General features: G+C 54.3%; 1 protein-coding gene across 1 annotated transcript in view; it reads right to left on the reverse strand.

Moving 5' to 3' along the window:
- The window catches only part of TG (thyroglobulin), a 200,039-nt gene that overhangs the window by 148,105 nt on the left and 31,918 nt on the right, over positions 1-20,016 (reverse strand). Inside the window, exons 19-25 of the mRNA XM_037166661.2 lie at positions 18,302-18,458; positions 16,863-17,087; positions 11,828-11,977; positions 8,999-9,169; positions 4,305-4,421; positions 3,734-3,849; positions 2,413-2,521 (exon numbers count right to left, since the gene is read on the reverse strand). Coding sequence (XP_037022556.2) covers positions 2,413-2,521; positions 3,734-3,849; positions 4,305-4,421; positions 8,999-9,169; positions 11,828-11,977; positions 16,863-17,087; positions 18,302-18,458 — 1,045 coding nt within the window. The remainder of the gene's footprint in view (positions 1-2,412; positions 2,522-3,733; positions 3,850-4,304; positions 4,422-8,998; positions 9,170-11,827; positions 11,978-16,862; positions 17,088-18,301; positions 18,459-20,016) is intronic.

Here is a 20,016-nt window from a genome sequence, read left to right on the forward strand (position 1 = left end):
CCATGTGTAATCCTCATGGATATTGAGCAGATGAAAAGACAGGCTTATAGAAAAGGCTGAGCCATGAGCCCAGCCCTTAGTGGATGCTCGGCAGCTATCTTGCAGGTCTCCAAAGGGCCGGTGTCTACTCCCTGCGTGGGCTGGCTCACTCCTCCCTTCTCCCAGACTAGCCAGCACAGCCCCCGCTCATCCTTTACCAAAGCCCGGCTAACCCTAAAGGGTCCCTCCCTTTAAGTCTTGCCCTGAGGTCCTGGTTGCACATGATGCTCCCTCCTTCTGGACCTGCTCTGTGAACGAGGGGACGGGGCTACACAGTCTCTGAGGAGCCTTCGAGTACCGTCTTCTGATTCTGAATGATCTCAAGGCCACTCCCCACGGTCAAGGCTGCAGACTTGAAGTGCATGCAGACAGAGGATGGTCTGGTTCCAATACCAATTGAAGCTGCCTTGCCCTCTAGGTCAGTGACCCCCCCACCTTTCTGGCACCAGGGCCTGGTTTAGTGGAGGACAATTTTTCCGTGGACTAGGGTCAGAGGGATGGTGTGGGGATGATCCAAGCACATCACGATCCGCTCACCTCCTGCCGTGCGGCCCGGGTCCTAGCAGCCTGCACTGGTACTGGTCCATGGCCCAGAGGTTGGGGACCTCTGCTCTGAGCCACATGAGCTCAGCTATGTGAGTGAATGTGCATGTCTACCCACCCAGCTGCCACGGACTGTGCTGGGGACATGCAAAAATGTGTCCTTTCCCCTCAGCTGTGATAATTTATTCCCGTTGTGCAGAAAGACGAATTTAAAAGTGATCCCTAATCGGAGCAGGGGTCTGACCCCAGATCCAGTTTAACCCCCTTCCCTTCCTGCTACAATGGGGTCCAGGATGGCTGGGTCTCCACATTTTAAAAATAAAAAAATAGAAAATTTTTCTGCTTAAAAAATAGAAAAAATTTAAAAGCCAAAGACAAAAATAAAAAGAAACAAACAAAAAACAGTCCTGCCCTTGATTAGTTTGGCAGTGAGGAAGCTTTGCGGCTTCCTTTGCAATTTCCCCCACAGTATAAACATTCAGGGGAGGAGGAGGGGGAAACGGCAAACACTTAAAAAAACACATAATTGCATTTTCTTAAAAATGTGATAAAAGGCCAAGGTATAGTTTAAAGAAGAAAATGGAGAGGGGCTACTCACTGTATTTCTTTTCCTTTTTAGAAAATTGTCTCTATGCTTTGCTGTCTCTAAAGTGGAATAAACACTGGGCAGGAGTCCCAGGAGCCCAGGCCGCAGATCAGAGCCTGCGCTCTGCTGGACTCACTGTCCAGGGGAGCCACCTCCGACACAGGACGGGGGCAGGAGGAGGAAGAAGGACTGGGGACAAAAACACCAATGCGTGTACCCGCTGAGGACCGAGGTCAGATGAGGCTGTGGGCTGGGCAGTGGCACTGTCCCCACTTGCTGCAAGCTATTTTCGGCAAAAGTCTGAAGCTGCTGGGAGCCAGGCCTCCTGCCCTGAGGTACAGACCTAACAGAATGACATCCTGCCACCTCCTGTCTCAGCCTCCAAGTCCCTGTTCAGACCCCCTTGGTTGTCTTCCGGTCCCCAGCCTTAGCCCCGGGTCATCAGGAAACTTTTCCGCAAGAATGAAGACCAATGTAGAAATCTCCTGCACCTGCTATTTCCACGTACCAAACACTGCCTCTCATGACTAGTGACAGCTATCCTACTAGAGAAGAAACACAGAAGCCCAGAAAGTCCGGGAACGTGGCCCCAGATCTCAGGTCACATGGCTGGTGCATGGCAGAGTTGGCACGACCCGGGCAGGCAGCTCCAGCGTCCCCACCCTGACATCTAGCATCCCTGAGAAGTGGGGGAGGGCAGGATCCCGGCCCTGCCCTGAGGCATCCACAAGGACGGATGGTTTTACAAGCCCCCAGGCAGTGCTCGGGGGTGTGCAGCTGAAGGAGGTGCAGAGGCCTCTGGGTGAGGACAGAGGAAGGGCTTAGAGGTTTGGACCAGTTGTGGGAGCGTCCCACTGCTTCTGGGAGGTGGGGATGAAAGGTCAGGAGCCCCATGCCCAGACATCCCAGGTCACAGGCAGCCTCCCTGGGTCGTGCGGGGCACAGAGTCTGGACTCTGCACTGTAGCTTCTCCCTGGCAGAATGGCCCTCCCTGTGTGAGGCTCAAGCATGCGGGTACCAATGCGAACGACATGGAAGGTCCTTAGCAGTCAACTGTCTGAGGAGGGCAGCGGAGACGAGTCTGCCCAAAGAGCAAGGGAGAGAAGGGAGGGAAGTGGGTTCCGTGTGTGTGCAGGGGGCAGGGGGCGGTCTGGCTCCTCCCGGACGCGCCTGCTGGGAGGCAGCTCCTAACGTCAGCCAGGTAAAGCCACCGAGTCCAGAGCCGCCCATTTCTGCCCACTTACCCTTCTTCAGATACACAGCCAGCGAGTCCCAATCCTGGCGCCTCACTTTCACCCGGCAGCTGAGCCCGCCGAAGCCCGTGGCCTGCGAGTTCCCCAGTGCATCTTCCAGCTGGAGATGCGAAGAGGATGCGTTATCACATCCCGCGATAGCTAATCCAGCAAACATTTATTGACCCCAACCACGGCGAGGCCCTGGGCTGATGGAGGCAGCAGAGGAACAACCCTACCCACGGTTTCCTCCCGGTCCTGCTGGAGCACAGTCAGTGAGCCGACCATTCCAGCCCCAAGTCCTGGGTGTCAGCTGCAAAGCCAGGTGCCACTCAGGAGAGTGTGATGACAGAGGAGGGACAGATACATTCTACTGAGAACAGGGAGCTAGGACAGTGCTGACACTTAGGGGCCCACCCCCACCTGTGTGCCTCCAGGATGTCGCTCATGAAAACACACTCACGTAAGCACAGGTACAAGATAAAGAGCATGCCAGGTACTCCTGTCGATGGTGTTGCAAAACGGCTAACCAATGTCCTTAACGAATATAAGCCAAATTATCCACATCCATAGAAGGGACTGGTATGTGCCATTAAAAAGCACAAGGTTAATTATTAAGATACAAGAGACAAAAATACATATTGTACAATGTTAACATATAAACAAACAAACAAAAAAAGGTGTTTATAATGCACAGAAATTTCCTGGATGGATCCAGGAGCTGGGGAGCAAAATGCAGGTTTGTGTGGGTTGACGGCCCAGGGAGTTAGGAGACAGGAGCATGCGTGGCTTTGCTGCGATGCCTGCCTGCCCTAATTCTCAGGAACAATGAAACTGCCAGTATTCCACCAGCTTTGACTCACAGAAGCAGCCGTCTCACACAGTTCTAACTAAAATGTAGCTGTTTTTCTGTTCAAGCCATAGTCATACTTCTATGACGGGAAGGAGCGTCTGCCGGGGTCCAGGGCTCAGAGGGACCGTGGGCGCTCAGGGCTCTGGAAGACGGCCGGTAGGGCCCCGTGCCCAAGATGCCCCATGAGCAGGCTGGTGGGAGCAGAAGGGGCCACTTGCCCTTGACATTCCCTCTAGACCCCCATGTCAGGAGGCGACACTGCTCAGGGGAGTGTGCCTCGCGTCCGTGTCACCATGAGCCATCGCAGGTTTGCCACTGGCTCAATCTTCCAGAGTCTCATCGCTTTGAAGAAATGGAGGTAACGTGGGGTCCGCTATGGACAATCTCATCCCTTTGCCTGGTCGACCCAATGTGGATTCAGTCAGCACACGTCCGATGGGCAGAGGAGAGGCAGACGTGCCAGCTGCAGCCATGACTCACCTGACCAGAAGCTGTGCAGGCGATGCTGTCACTGGTCCAAGCATAGAAGTCACATGTGACATCTGGTCCCACCACGGACACCGTGAGGAAGCTGCAGGACTCATCTGAAGCACAGTCTGCAAGTACCAGGGGACTGTCATCCATCTGTCCCCAGGGCAACACAGGATGACAATGACTTTCCGTAGGTGACTACCGGGTTATGAACTACTCCTTACACAGACACGCACTCAATCAATAAACGGCAGCTGTCACTGCCCCTCTCTGGCCTCGCTGTTAAAACAGGCAGATGTAGCGCCCAAGTCGGACACGTAGCTCCCTAAGGAACCAGTGCCATCCATTCTGCTCCTGAATCTTTAGTGTCTTATTGTCCTTGGCCTACAGTGGATGCATTACAAACCCAGAAGTGAGATCATGCATTAAGTGTACCTTTGGGGGATCAGCTGACTGCAAAGTGTTTGGATAAAGTGTATTTTCCATGATAGTGTCAGCGGTTTTGTTCAATTTGCCTTGTAGATCAGCAGAACATATTTCAATACCACCCCCTGGTTGCCCACCTCCCCACACCCCTTACCTGCCAAGCACTGTGCCAGCGGGGATTCAGAACCAGGAACCTTGGACCTGACGCCCGTGGCCACGTCAGCACTGAACATCACCTTAGATCCGGGAACCTGCTCAAATTTCTGCATCACTGAAAGACAGTGTGAAACTCATGAAATCTGACACTGAAGCCTTGAAGCCAAGAAGAGTGCTAGGTCAAGAAGCCACCTTCCTGTCACAGCCCTTGGTCACACAGATGTCCCATGGGGAGAATTCCTTCTAAGTTCGGCCTAACATGCTGCTTCCTGTGTAACAATGAAAGGTATGACTTCTGTCTCCAGTTTTCTATCTCATTATCAGGAAATAAGGAGAAAATATAGTATTACATTAGTCCTTGCAACTCATCATTTCTCATGGGTAGTAATTTTCTATCCAAAGTGAGATTTCCCTGTCCTTATTTCTAGGTGCTAATTATATCTTATTTTTTAATGAAAATTTTCTTTTTAGTCCTGACTGGTGTGGCTCAGTGGACTGAGTGCTGGCCTGTGAACCAGAGGGTCACCAGGTTGATTCCCAGTCAGGGCATAAGCCTGGGTTGCAGGCCAGGTCCCTGGCAGGGGGCGTGCAAGAGGCAACCACACAGTGATGCTTCTCTCCCTCTTTTTTACCCTCCCTTCTGCTCTCTCCAAAAATAAATAAAATCTTTGAAAAAGATGAGAAAAAAGAAAACTTTCTTCCTATGGAACTACTTGACTTCTTTCTGGAAAGAGCTAAGTTGTTTTTAAAAAGACAAACAGAACACATGTACACGGGTTCGGGGAAATCTGAAAATGTGGCGTGTGGCTCGGGCACTTCTGTGACAGTGTTTGTTTAGATGGGACCTCACGTGTGTGTTCCTAGCCGTCCACACACACGAGGTCTGATCTGGGAGGACTCACACGGTCACATGCTCTTGGAACCAGACGGGGGGAGGAAAAAAGTACAATTTCTCAAGGCTATGAGACGTGGAACTCACGCTCCAAGTGAAAAAGGCATCGTGGCAACTCCTTGTTTCCAGGAACGAGCTTAATCTCATAAGCCAAAATGCCCAAGGATGCCAATATTTTGCCAAAAAACAAGCCCCAAAGCCCACAGGTACCAGTTTTTCGCAGATACACGAGTCGTTATAAGCATGTACACACGCACTCATTCTCATTCACATCTACTGCTTTACAAAAGTGATTGTGTCTGGGTTGGTTTTCATTACGTCAACAAATTAACTCAAGGTCACGCAAAGCCATCTCTCCTTGGCTTTCATAATAAGTGCAAGAAAAAATTGATTCCTTTTGGGATCAGGTTGGGAGAGGGGAGTGTTAATATAATAGAAATAACGTACTTTTCGTCTTCAAAATTGTTTGATATAGAAAGGCATTCTAATTGTACAGAGTGGCCCTCACACTGATCGCAGAAGCTGTCCATGCCTGTGCTCAACCCACACTCAGCCCCCGCTCTCCTCTGCCCTCTGTCTCTGCAATTTCTACACTCCTGTTACTGATCGCAGAGACTGCGATCACCGGTCCCGCAAACACCATGTTGCCTGTGCCCCTGGGTCCCTACAGCTTGACGGGTATAGACCAGAACCTCACAACCTTCTAGAAGACAAAATAAAATCGTAGAAGTCTTTCAGTTTTCAGTTAAAGTCTTTGCAGTCACCAAAAATGTGTGAACTGAGGACCTTGGTGAGATGGCCCCTGGCTTTCGGGACACGGACGCCTGGGTGACACAGAGCTTCACTCTGTGACGCTCTGCAAACAAGTGCATGGCCAAGCAGGACAGAAACTGTCTGTGAGCTGGGCTGCCAGTGGCTCCACGGAGTCTTGAGTTGGTCTCAGAGTGGTCACTCTGCTGCTGTAATTTCCCACGTGCCAGATTGCTACTTAGACCCTGACACATGCAGGGTCTTGGGGACAGGACAGAGGGTCACCATCGGAATGCATTTGATCATGATTCTCAGTATTTATGTGCCTGTTTCTTCCCAAGACAAGGACAATGTTCCAAAAATGTCTGAACCTCCATTGGCGAGGAGAGTGACAGGCATGTTAGTTTCCTGTCTATTGGACAGAAGGATGGATGGATAGAAGGGAGAGCAGACACACGAGCAGAACGATGACTGCCGAAATCCCCACACCAGGGAATCTGGAAGGCATGTTACGAAGGTGGTCTCTGAGCATCTCCATTCCCTGGTTGTGAGGATTAAGTGACACAGCATGGAGCACCCGACACACAGGAATGACTCACAGTGGGTGCCGGGTCCCCGTGCCGCCTGCAAGGGCACCTGCCTAAGTGCCAGGGCTTATAAAACTGTCTACAGGAATTCAAGTGATGGGAACAATTCATTTGTTCTGACAACAAGCACCATTGCCCTGGAACAGAACAAAAGGTGAGATACAGTTCTAGCCCCAAAGGTGAGTCCAGTCTAATGAGGCCGAGGCCAGAGCAGAGAGGCTGAGATGTGTGGCTTTACTATACTCCGGGAGCAACGCAGGACCTCGGAATAGTCTCAAGGGGCGTTGCATAAACAGAATTGCCTTTTAGAAAAACTGCACTGAATGCGTCCAGTAGAAAAATCACTGGAGGGGGCAAAACCGGCTCAGGATGGAGTTTGGAAGCTATGGCCGCATTCCCTCTGGGTGCTAACCCAGGCCTGAACTACGTGGGGAGCAGGGGGCTGGGTGAAGAGGGGGCACTTCCTCTCGGGTAGAGACCTGCTTGGGAAGTTATACGACTACTAAATTCCACGTCCTTTGCTTTTTCAAGAGGACAAAACTGAGACTGCCATTTCACTTCCAAAGAGACCGTTCTCTCAAAGGCAAGCGAGAGGATTCTGAAGAGAAGCTTACAGACGCCCCAGCGGGGGCCCAACTCCTTCACAGTGAAATCCTGCCGCACATTCGAAGAGAAGCTGCTAAGCCCCGAGCTTTGCCCACTAACCCGAGGTGTGGAGGCTCTATCTGCGGGCTCTTCCTAAGCCCCAGATGAACACAGGGCAGAACGAGAGATGCCTGACAAAGCACACGCTGCCATCCGTGGACGTGAAGGGGGCCGACGTTGAGACGCAAGCACTTCAGGGATGATCCCAGAATGGCCAGGAGTCACCGGGCCCTCGGTTGTGAAGGACGGCAGAGACCTGCCGGCCTGACCCCTTAAAGCCTTCCAGCTCTCACTCCCCCAGTTGCTGTATCTGCCCAAGAGGAGAAACACTGGAAAAAACTAATGACGTCCGTTGGACCTGCAGATCTACCCACGGGGACTGATACACACAGATCCCTGGGATTCTGCGGCGCTTTGCTAGAGAAATGACTGGTCTGGGCATTAGAAAATGAAATGTTCTCACTTGCGTTTCCAGGTGTTTTAAGTTATCAGCTGCACCAGCTTCCCTAGAGAGCAGTGTGGCATGTGCACAAGGGCGCATGTCTTGTGTGTGTGCAAGTGTGCACGTGCTAGTGTGTCTAATAAGGAAACAGATAAATCCAGGCAGGAGCAGATGTGCAACGAAAGGAATGGATTTAAGGGCCATACACCCATTCAAAAGTATCTGAAACACTCTGCCTCACTGTCCTCAACTAAATGGTGGGGCTGACGACATCTGCCCCTTGCCCCCTCACCACACGAGCTTCCACGTGATGGCCTAGAGAAACCACCTGGCACGGGCCTGGCTCCCCGAGAGCCCACGCGGGCCCTCCCTCTCCTTCCACAGACAGCTGAGCGGCACCGGCAGCCAGGGCTTGCTCCCTCGAGTGCAAAGGCAAGCCATGGCCTCCAAGCAGCAGAAGGGGACTGCAGAAAGGTGGAGCAGAGTTCTGAAGGCAGGAGGGTGGGATGAGAGGCCCTTGCAGAATGTCTCAGCCTGCTCCCTGGTTAGCAGATGCGGAGACAAGGCAACCAGTACTGAGACCGCTAGTCATTCTGAGACATGTATTACCAGTTAACGCACTCCATTGCTAACACACTCAGTTCCCCAGCGGGTGGCCTTCATATTCCCACTTACAGGTGAGAAAACTGCGGAAGGCAAGTGCCTTGCCCAAGAGGACACAGCCGGCCATTCGAATTAAACTAGTTCCAACCCCACTCCCATCACTCTGCGTGCCGTAGGAGGTTTCCCGGCCTGCCAGGACTTTCCCACCCATCATCCCCTTGCAGGCTTGTGCCCTGACACTGCTCAGTGAGTGCTGTCTTCACGGGATGCTTTGGCCTGCTCAGTGTCTCAGGGGGACGCTGCGGGGCCTATGGACCAGAGAAGTTGAGCAACCTGCCCCGGGACGCCCAGCAGTAAATTACGGAACCAGGCCTGGCCCTCAAGCCTTTCCACAACATCCCACTGAAGGAAAAAGTGCTGACCAGCTCTTCGGAGGCAAGCTGCCCACAAAAAAGGGAAGCCTCAGAAGGTTAATTTTTAAATTCTTTTCTCATGCATTTGCATGTATTTTGGGGACTGTTTTATGATGTCTAAACCTTACTTTCCAATGATTATAAATAAAACAGAACAAAAAAGCAAAATACTAATGATTGGTGGATCTAGGTGATAGGTATTTGTCCATCCTATTACTATTCTTTCAACTTCTACATAGATTAATATTTTTTACATAAAAATTGGAGACAAATGCCTCTCACCTGTCCGTCCCTTTCTAGGAAGCCCTGGAGACCACCCCGTTCCCCGGCAACGTGGCTGGTCTCAGGGCCTGCACGTACTCAGACACTGGGCATCCGTGAGCGGGGCCTCTGTTTCTGACCACGGCAGCCTCCGCCCCTCGTCGTCCACACAGAAGGCCTTCCCACTGTCCCTGTCCCTCTGACTGGCTTGGTACTGGCCATCTTGGTCACACTGCAGGCCCATCTCATTCCTCTGACAGTCGGTGACACCTGGAACCAAGACATGGACATAGCAATCAGCGATCGATGACAGGCCTCTGGGGTCCCGCCCCTCAGGCTCCCGGGCGCCCAATCACTAGTCAGACCTGCAAGTCACAGGTCTGAGCCAAGACACTCTCTAGCTTAAAACTCATTGGTGACTCTACCCTGACCACGTATGGCATCCATTACACTATACTGTACTTAAATACAAAAATGTTTTCTTTTTTCTATCAGACCCTTAACACCTGAGGACAGGGAAGGCATCTCTACTCATTTTGATTTTCCAGGACGTACTTGGCACAAGGAAAGAGTGTGAATGGTCAGAAGGGAAGGCCTGGACGGGCCTCAGGGCTGCGAGGTCAGTGGAAGGTGCCCTTTCCCGGCAGCCCAGAGACTTGGCTACAGTCCGATTCTCCACCTCTTAACACTGTTAGTCACGTGACTAACCGCTGACTGATAACGATGTGTTTTGAAAAGAGATACAAAGGCTCCTTTTTAAATGACATGCTTTATATGCCATACGTGCTATACATGAATTAATTTATCACTCAGTCAATAGCTACTTGGTTGTTAACAGAACCTCAGAAATCATCCAGTGGACCTGCAAGGTTAGAAAACAGGAGAAAAATGTTTTTAAGTGAGAATTATAATGTAGAGAAACTGAAATCCTAAAAGCTACCCCAAGAGAAAAGGAAGGCCATGAAATACGATCTGCTGACATCATTTAAAGCCTGGCAGACTCTCCTGCCCTGTGCTGCTCCTTAACACAACTCCCTCTACGAACACGGACCAGGTGATGTAGCAGGCAGAGGGGCAGAGTTCAGGAGCCCTGGGGAAGCTCCCAGGTGTGAACAGGACACTCAGCACAGGCCCCGCCCCTGGCTCTGGAGACCCACCCATCGCTGAAATCCTCTAGGACTCTAGTCCTCTGGGAGTGTGATCACGTGACAGCCGATCACATGGTGGGATGGGGGTGAGTGCTCACTGTTCCGCAAGCATATTAATGGATTCCATCTCGCGGTGAACTAAATGTTTGCCTCCAGTTCACAGGTTGAAGCCATTAACCACAGTGGTGACGGTATTTGGAGATGGGACCTTAGAGAGGTCACGAGGTTGAGTGAGGTCATCAGGGTGGAATCCCCATGACAGAGTTGGCACCCCGATGGAAGGGGAAGACCCAGGAGGCCCCTCACTCTGCACACACACACACCAAGAACCTAACCACACTGGCACGCAGGTCTGGGACCTCTGAAACCGTGAGCAACCAGCGTTGGTTGCTGAAGGCACACGACCCATGGTAATGTGGGTACAGCAACTTGAACTTGAGAAAGACATGTTTTATAACCACCCTATGAATGTCACACCACTGGCCTCATGTAACAAACGAGGAAGCTGACCTTCAGAGAAGAGAGGCGACTCAGCCTGCGTGCCAGAACCAGGAGGGAGGGAGGGAGGAAATGAGAGGATCTGCCTGGGACCTCGCCTTGGCCCCTTTCTCTGGCCCGTCATGCTGGTAGCACCCCTCCATCAGCAAGGCTCAGTGAGGTACACCAACCCCTTAAGATCACCTTCCTCTAACAGTGTGACAGCCCCTGACGCTACCCCAAACCACAGAGGCCAGGGTTGCCATGGACACACGGGGGCGATGCCCCAATGTCAAGGGCAGAGCACACCTGCTGAGGACTGTCTCTCCAGGAGGAAGGTCAGACTCCTGGCCCCCAAACTCCTCTTACTTTCTCACAATTACCACCCTGATTCCATGCTCTCCTGACCAAGGAAATTGCCTTTATCAGAGAACATGACTTGATCTCTTTCAATTAATTATTTTCAAATTCTAGGCACTCTTCCATTTTTAAACAATAACAGTTTTCCTCTTGTTGACACAATTTCAGGCTAACATGGAAAAAAAAATGCCCAAGGCAGGTCATGAGTCCCGGGCAGGAAAAACCCAGCAATACCCAGGTGACTGTCACGTAAGGAGGACAGACGAAATCACGTGACATATGGGAAACCTGCGAGTGCACGCAGTCCCGATGAAACAGCAGGGCGACAGGCCTGTGAGCCACACGGTGGCGAGGCCAGGAGGTGGCAACTGTCTTTCACTTCTCGATCTGATAAGGCCGACACGAAAATCAGAGGTTTCAGAAGCAGACGACGCCCAGACCGAAGGCCAGCCATGCTGCTTACTAGCCGAGTGCCTTCAGCTAAACTGCTTCTCTGAGCCCGAAGCGTCTTACCTGTGAAAGGCCAGCTCACGCTATTTCCCTGGAAGGGAGAACTGAGCGAGACGGCGCGAGGAAAACACCCGGCCCAGCCCCTGGTGGGCACGGGTGTGCGCAGTCGGTGCGGCAGAGACCCCTCTGACGCTTGGCTGTGTGCCTGCGGTTTGCAATGGTGGGCGATGCTGTCCCCATGAAGCCACTCTGGCACTGTCCGGGGGCACATCCAGTTGTCATTAGAACTTGGTGGGGCAGAGGTACGCCTCTGCCATCTAACAGGTAAGGGCCAGTGACGCTGCCAAATCCACACCCTGTCATACAAGGGACAGCCCCCTCAAATGAAGAATCATCTGCCCCAGATGTCGATGGTGCCAAGGCTGAGACCTTCCCCTGCGGCCCCAGTGCACCACGGGGTCTGTGTTTCCCAGCGGGACCCTGCAGGACTCACAGTGGGTCTGAAGGAAAGCTCCGGCCAAAACGGTCGTTCTGCCCCTGGGACATGGGACACAGGTCAGGCTCCCCGCCCACTCCTGGTAGAACCCCACAGGACAGGGAACGCACTGCTCCTCCTGAAAATGGCTTCCTTCGGGGCACTTGACTAGAAAAGACAAACAGGGAAACGATGTTAAAGATGAGGCACTGTCTTTACGGTGAAAGCCTCACGACACGCAGGGCCTGCACGCGGAACCCCCAGGTCGGTGCCAGACCTCACTCCTTTAACACACATGCGTGGGGAACCCGCTGCAAGCCAGGCCTGGGGGCCAAGGGTGAGCTGTGAGGAAGGCAGACAGGGCCCTGCCCCACAGGAGGTGACAGGCCAGTGGGATGGGAGGGTGTCAGACAAGAATTTCAGAGACGGGTGAGATGAGGCAGGGAGGGGGCTTGCTAGTGAGCAAGGCCCCGCTGACCAGTGATGCTTGAGACGAATGATGAGAGACACCCCAGGCAGAGGTCTCGGAGAGGGACTTCCGGCCAGTGCACAAGTGCCGAGGTAGGCGTGAGTTTGGATCACTCACGGAATGGGAAGGAGAAAAGCCACACAACACTAGCTGCGGAGGGGAAGCTTAGCAGACAAAGGGAAGAGGCGACAGTGGAGAGCAACGTGAAAGGTGAGGTGCAACCGTAAGGTGCCACGGGAACATGTCCCGAAGTGAAGGGCACAGTGCAGCACAGCGTGGGGGAACAAATGACTTCGGATCTGGGCCCCACGGTCTCCAAACCGAAGCATCTTCTCCATCCCCCAATTCAAACAACTTCCTTTGACCGAGTAGTCAGCACTGACATGTGAGGCAAGCCAGGATGGAGCCAATGCTGACTTCACCACTTCCATCGGCGTACGCACTCACCCCGGCATTTCTGAGTAAACCAGAAACCCGAGATGCACCCTGGAAACTGAACCTGTGCTTTCCGGCCTGTTCTGAGCAGTTATCAGCCTCACGTAGAGACTGTGGTTTCGTTCCTCCTATGAGTCAGGCTGTTGATCGTCCCTAGTGTCTTAACCCCAGTGCTGGGGCTGTTTTTCCAAGCGGTCTCCAAATTCATGGCTGAAGGAAAACAAAACCTCTGCGGCCCGCCTGAGCCACCGGCCTCCAGGTCCGAGGTGCAGTTGAAAGGGCTGCACACTCAGTCAGTCGCAGGCCTCTGGGCGATGCTCGGGGACTTGTATTCTGTTCCTCTGCATCTTGGACATCAGCAGTCTTGTCCACCCGAAGGAGGCCTTGTGTAAGCCAGAATGAGGCAGTGGCTGCACTATCGTCCTCCCTCCCACGGCAGGTGGGCCCTCTCACAGACCCCCAAGTCCACGGCAACCACGGGGCATTTGCCCTTCAGTTAACCCCTGTGAGTCACCGGAAGCCCCCTGCGGCCTCCATTCCCTAGTCCACAAAACCAGACGACATGGCCTATTTGTGTTTGCAAGTTTCACAAAGCGTTTGATCACACCGGCTCGGTCCCATTATCCTGCAACCATGATGACCAAGTGTCTGCTGCAGGAAGTGTCCATGAGGAACCTTAATGGTTCTCCACCCCCCAGCCTGCCCCACCAATGCCATGCCTGGCGCCGCCACTTCCGGACTTAAAGCTCGTCCATGATGCTTCCCCACTGGTCTCAGCCCCTGGTTATGCCCCAAGGCCCCCTGACTCTGGTCCCTGCCTGTCTCTCTGCCCCCCCTCCTGCCACGTTTCCTGCGCACCCCATTCTCCAGCCACGTAAGTCACATGTAGTGTCCCCATAAAGCCACACCACTTCATGACTCCCTGCTCTTGCACAAATCTCCATTTCTGGGATGTCTTCAGCAGCCTCCACACAGATGGGTGCGTGTACACACACAAGCACGTGTACGCACACAAAACATGTGCTCAGACACATCCTTGCTTGTCCCCTCTTGTCGAGCAGCAGTTGTAACTCACCCTCCAAGTTCACGCCAGCCTTGTTCCCCCAACAAGCCGTCCCCAACTGCCCTGCCTGGGGGGACAGAGCTCTTTCACGGGATGTTTTAGCTCTTTTCATTTACTTCTCTCCGACAAGACCATCAGTTCCTTGAAAGCAGAGCTGCGATTCTGCTTCCCTGCGTATGTAACATGGCATCTGACACAATTACACTTTGAAAGCTTGAATGGACGGCTGAATGCACAGAAGGAAGAGGAAGGAAAGGGTAGACAGAAGGAATGAGGACTTACTTCTACAGAAAAATCCCACAGAGAACTAGCTCCATATAAGAACCTGTAGTGACTAAATAAAATTTAATGTTCTCCGGAATGGAAGATGGAAAACCCAGACGATTTCTCTGGGATCCTCTTTAACAGGCCAGCCTGGCACGCAGGCTGCCAGCCAGTAATTCCACGGAAACCACAGGACTGGCCTTGAGACCAAAGGGTGAACGTAACTGACCCTCCAGGGCTACAAACAAAGCCCCAGGCCCCCGCAGTCTCCAGTCCCTGGACTAAGGCCACCAGGCCTACGGGAGTCATGGAGTGGCTATTCCCACCGCCCTCCAAGGGGATCACCCAGATGAGCCCCCTGAGGCGGTCACAGAAACCCGGCTTCATCTCCCCAGGACAGTGTTCTGCTTGTGGCCTCACAGCTGTGCTCCAGATGTGCTTCAGAAGGAAAGAGAGCCAACAAGAGTAGGGAGAAGAACCGCCGTGTGATCTCACTGAGGAACCCCCGGTTGAGTCAGGAGACACTCGGTGCAGAGGACGGGACAAGGACTTTGGGATCAGAGGCGCTGAGTTTAAATCTCAGCACAGCCTACCTGGCCCTTTAGAGGAAAAGATCGCCAACCCCTGCGCTAGAGCTGGTTAGCGTAGCCCAGAAAAAACCTCCCATTCACCCTCCCCTGACCCCCCACTGTGGCTCCCACTCTCTTCTGAAGCCGTCGCCCTGGGGCCAGTTCCGGCCAGTTCTGACTGACATACATGCAGGTGTCGCCCTTCAGGAAACAGTCTCGGCTTCCCTCCTCACCTCCCAGCTGAGCTGGGGGACCCGTCCTGGCAGACAGGAACTAAAAACCTAATAATCCAGTTCCCAATCCGTAAAGCTTGGGATCAGACCTCCAGTCTAGCTCCGTTATCGTACAGGACATGGGTCCCTACCGCCCACCCCCCTCCCCTCCTCCCCCAGCCCTGCCAGCATCCCCCCGAGGAATGGGACTTGCTTAGAGGCACGGGCAGAACAGGTGCCTTGACCTGACCCCTCACTGGCACCATGTCCTCCACCTCCTACTGCTCCACACTTAAGAGGGCACACCTGAGTCAGTGAGCCTCAGAGTGGGGCTCCCAGACCCCTCTGCCAGCTCTCCCTGGAGTGACTAGAAAAGCAGCTCTGGCCTCACACGCCCGCCCACCCACCCCTCCAACTCAGAGACGGGCCGTGGAGCCCAGGGCTCCCCGTGGAGAGTTAGAGGACACAGCGGCAGGCGCTAGAACGCACCTGCATCCCTGTGACCCCATTTCTCCCACCCCAGCAGGTGGTGCCATCCACTCCCTCTGCCAGTTCTTGTCCTGTGTCCGGCTGCTCTGGTGTCCCAGAGGACCTGGGGTCACTCACCCTCGGACCTTCCGTTTCAGGAACCTGAGTCCCTCCTCTGAGCCACCCCTGCTCTGGGCTCCACACGGGCATGACCTCGTTTCATGGGAGCCTCAACCTCTTCCTCTGCCACATGGGGACATTCCCTGCCACATGTCCCTGCTTTGGGAGAGTGGAATACTCGTGAAGGTGTGCTCAAACGCAAACCCTCTGTAAACGCCGGCGTGAAGCGGCTGTGTCGCTGGTGTCCGGGTTAAGGTTCGGCCGAATCTGAAGCTCACGTGGAGTTCAGAACTTGGCGTGGATTTCATGACAGAATAGGAAGGCCAAGGAGCTTTTGTGCCACAACCAATATAAACAAATAATGAAGAAGCATCTCCCTCAGTAACAATAAAAATGCCTCTGTGTCTCACGTCACGTGGGAGGAAGGCTTTTCTTCATGAGACCTTGGAAGTTTCTGTAGCAGACTGAACAATGGCACCCAAGCCTCATCCATGGGACCCGAGACTGTGTTCAGTGACACGACAAAGGGAAGGTAAAGTTGCAGACAGAATTAAGGTTGCTCATCAATTGCCCTTGTAACAGGGGGAGTGTCCTGGGTCATCAGCTGTCTTTAATTTCAAGGGCTGAGAAATGACAGGCAGAATCCAAGGGAGCCGTGGCCATGGAAGAGTGTCAGAGGGCCGTGACGCCACTGGTTCTGAAGGTCAAGAAAGGAAGCCATGAGCCCAGACATGTGGGCAACATCTTGAAGCTGAAAAAGTCAAGGGCGGCCTAAGGCTTCCAGTAGGAGGGCCGCCCAGCTGACACCTTGATATCAGCCCAGTGAGACCCAGGTCAGAGTAGAAACCTGCAGAACTATAAAATCGTGAAAGCATGTTGTTTGAAGCCACTAAGTTTGTGGTGGTTTGAAGTGGTAGCAACAGGAAATTCACACATCTCCCATTCAAGGAATTTGCAGCTGCATTCTAGCGAAGACAGCTTCCAAGGCTACTGACATGCAAGGCCAAGGACAACCCTCGTCAGCTTCCACCAGGAGCAGTCTCCTGAGTGGTCAAGTTCAGGGCTCATCGATGGCCCTCTGGGGGTGGTAGTGAGCAATACGTTGCCACAACCAGACTAAGAAATCTCATGGAGCACACAGGGTTAGGCCCTGCCTTTGCCACAAAGACGGCACAGCCCAGACCCCAGGGTCCAGGCTGATCATGAACCAAGGGGAAGGGATCACTTCAGTCATCGGGTCCTTCCTTCTGTCCTGCCATCTGCACCTCTAGTCTCAGCTGCTGCCTACGGGGTGGTGACAACCTGCCCACGTGTGGCGGAGGACTGAACAACTTTCAAACACATAAATGAACAATCCTCCCCTCTGTCTGCCCACACTCTGAGAGCCCCAGTGGCCTTTCCCACGGACTCACACGGCTCAACAACAGCGGTCCAGGGAGGAGGGTGGACCTACCGCACCCCAGTGGGTCCTGAGTAGCATTGCTGGTGGCTGAGAGGAGGTGGAATCCTTCCAAGCACCCATATTGTGCCCTGGGAGAGGTGCCAAAGCCGTCCCCTTGGAGGAAGCGAACGGAGGTGTCTGCGGGGAACGTCTTGGAATCCAGATGGAGCTGGAACATCCCACTTTGGATCAGGTCTGCGAAGCGCCCAGCCAGAGCCTTGCCCACTAAGGCTTCCTCTGAAAGACACAGGGTGGGCAGCAGTGTCATCTCACTGTTCTCTGCAGGGGCCCAGGAGGACGCAGGGACAGAGCCACCCGGAGCATGCACACCAAGAGGAGACACAGGCATCATCCAGTGCTCCACTGCACAGAAGGGGAAACTGAGGCCCACAGAAAAGGACGACTGGCACGAGGTCACACAGAGCCAGAAGCCCGACTAGCCCTCCAACTCGCATGTGCCATGTGATCCCTACTGGCACAGGACATCACGACTTCAGTCACTAATCTAAGGCGCACCATCTCTGAGCCTCCTTCCCTCAGCGCCAAGATGGAAACGCCCCCCTCGCTGTTGTTGACAGTGACAAGAGAGAACCTGTGACGGGGCCACCCAGGAGAGGACGGAGCCTTCCGTCCGTGTTTGCTGAGCCGGCCTCCAGCCGCCTCACGGCAGGGGCTTCCCAGGAAGAGGGAGCATGAGCCCCACGGCTGGGGCTGGGAGGGCCCCAGCCTGCAAGGAGCATTCGCAGCAGGCTGAGCCAGGCCTGACTAGCAGGCAACACCTCTGCCCTTTGAAGCTCCAAACAAACCCAAGTTACCCGGACTCTTTGCAGAGGAAGACAAGGGAACCCTTAATTCCTCATGCTTGGGGGTGGGGCGGCGGACGCAATCGACCTTCAGGTGACCCCCTGGCCACCTTTTCCAGGAGCTCCCCTCACGGGACAAAGGTGAGCTCCAGCTAGTCCGACCCTCGGGTACCACAAACTCCACCCGGCTTCTCCGCAGACCTTTCTCCTCCCTCGGTTTGTCTGTATCGCAGCCGCCCTGCTTGGGCAGCGAGGTCAGTGGTGAGAGCGGTCACAGAGGGTTCACCACCCAATGTGGGCAGGACATGGGCGACGACCAGCAGATACTCTTCCCCACCATCCCCTCCCTCCCACCCTTTCTTCACACCTACACCCCTCTCTGTGCCCCGAAAATCAGGAGGGGAATTAGAAGACATCCACAGAAACACAATCAGGCCACGTGATTTAACTCTAGTGAGCTGTCCACCAGAAATCTGCTGGCTTTTGCAGACTGCCCCGTACTGCGCTCCCCCCGAGGGCCAGGTGGGTAACCCTCAGCAGACGCTCACAGGAAGGCATCATGCGTTCGCCGGCCCCACCTGCCTGAAGAGGAAACTGGACTCAGGGACCCTACGTAGCTTCTGTAGGGCAGCAAGGCAGGACACATACCAACGTCGTGCAGATCAGGCAGAGAGGCTGATGGGACATCCTCCAATCGCAATTTCCACGTGACGTTCACTCCTAAACGCTCCCTGGTCAGACATTCCACCCTCACCGCAGAGTCGTCGCAGACGGGAATGGAAATGGGGGTCCCGAAAGTCGGCACCTGCGGGGACAGCTGCCTTCAGTTCAGGAACACGGGAGGGAGCCAGCTTTCCTGAGCCCGTGGCAGACCCCAGACTCCATTCACGCTGCTGCTGGAGGAGGTCATCGAGAGGGCGTGACCGTGGGGCCACCTGCCAGCTGCACCCAGACCATCAGAGGCTCCACACCCCTCCCCCAGCCTTGGGACGTGCGCTCTGCCCGCCGTCCCCACAGGGGAGGCTGTTTCAAGGACGCAGCCTTGAGGTGGACGAGACTGACCCCATGAAGGTCTCTGCATAAACTGAAGATTCTGGCGGGAGGTATGGAGGCCTACCCATCTTGCTGCCGCCCCAGACAAGCCAGGTACGTGAGTCCCCTGCTAATGGACACCATCACCTCCCAACCCGGAGCAGCCTCACTCTCTTCCCCTGTCCTTGCCCTCTCTCCTTGCCTTCCGCATGGGGGCCAGTCTGTCAACTAACCGGCACTTCCTTTAGTCCTCCCTGCCTGCGACCCCCTCAGGGCATGAAGCATTATTAACCCTCTTTACCCCACCTGAAAAACACGAGGCTCAGAGAAGGTGAATAACCTGCCTTGGTCACACAGCTTACAGACATCAGTAGAGTGAGAACTGAGTGCCCTGTGCTTCAAAAGCCCGGAAGCTCCAAATACGTGGTACCATAGTTCAAGGACGAAACAACGTCAGCCAACTTGGCAAACATCCTCACGACAGGTACACCCAGCGGGAGGGACACAGCCCGTCCTCCTCACATGCCGTAGCACCCACGGGCTCTTCTGCTGTGGCCATCCAGCCTGGCTTCTCCTCCCAACCTGGGTGTGGCCACCTCCAGTGCCCGAGTGTCTGTCACAGCAAGGCTCCCTCGGGACGGGCAGGTGGGTGGGTGGCGATGGGCCCAGAGTGCCACACCAGCTCACCCTGGAGAGGGGGCGCTCTGGGCACCTGGCGACGGCTCTGGGGGGCAGCCTGTGCTTCAGGACATCCTCGGCACGGCGCACCACGCCCAGACTGGCACCACGTGGGCCATACTCCCTGCCACATGCCACACCACACCCAGGACGAAGGTGACGTTCACGCCGTCATTCCCTGGATGGGAGACGGCTAAGCGCCTGCCTGGCAATGGGCTCCGTCCTGAGCATTCTCCGTCAGTCAGCCCCGGTCGGAGTGCTTTGAACACATGAGCTAGTTTAGTCTCTGAGACGATCCGCGGCATCAGGAGTATCATCGCTGCCCACTACAGATGAGGAACTGCCAACAGGCACACAGCCAACAGATGGTGCAGCTGGGATTCGAACTCCTGCTAACCCAGAACCTGTGACCTCAACCTCTCGGCGGAGTGTACCAAGCAAGGGCTTTGCCTGCCCGTAGTATCTCACTTAATCCGACCTCCAGGGTAGGTAGGTGCTCCTGGCCTCACTGCACAGGCGGCTGACGTGATGGTCAGCAAGGCCACTCAAGGCCCCGGTCACACAGGAAGGAAGTGGGGGAACCAGACTCTGAACCAGACCCATCCGACCTGAAAGCCTGTGCATCATCTCTGGCCTCTGAGTAACACCTGCCC

The sequence above is a fragment of the Artibeus jamaicensis genome, unplaced genomic scaffold (assembly GCF_021234435.1).
Source record: "Artibeus jamaicensis isolate MK-2021 breed Jamaican fruit bat unplaced genomic scaffold, CSHL_Jam_final scaffold_916, whole genome shotgun sequence".
In the NCBI taxonomy this organism is placed as follows: domain Eukaryota; kingdom Metazoa; phylum Chordata; class Mammalia; order Chiroptera; family Phyllostomidae; genus Artibeus; species Artibeus jamaicensis.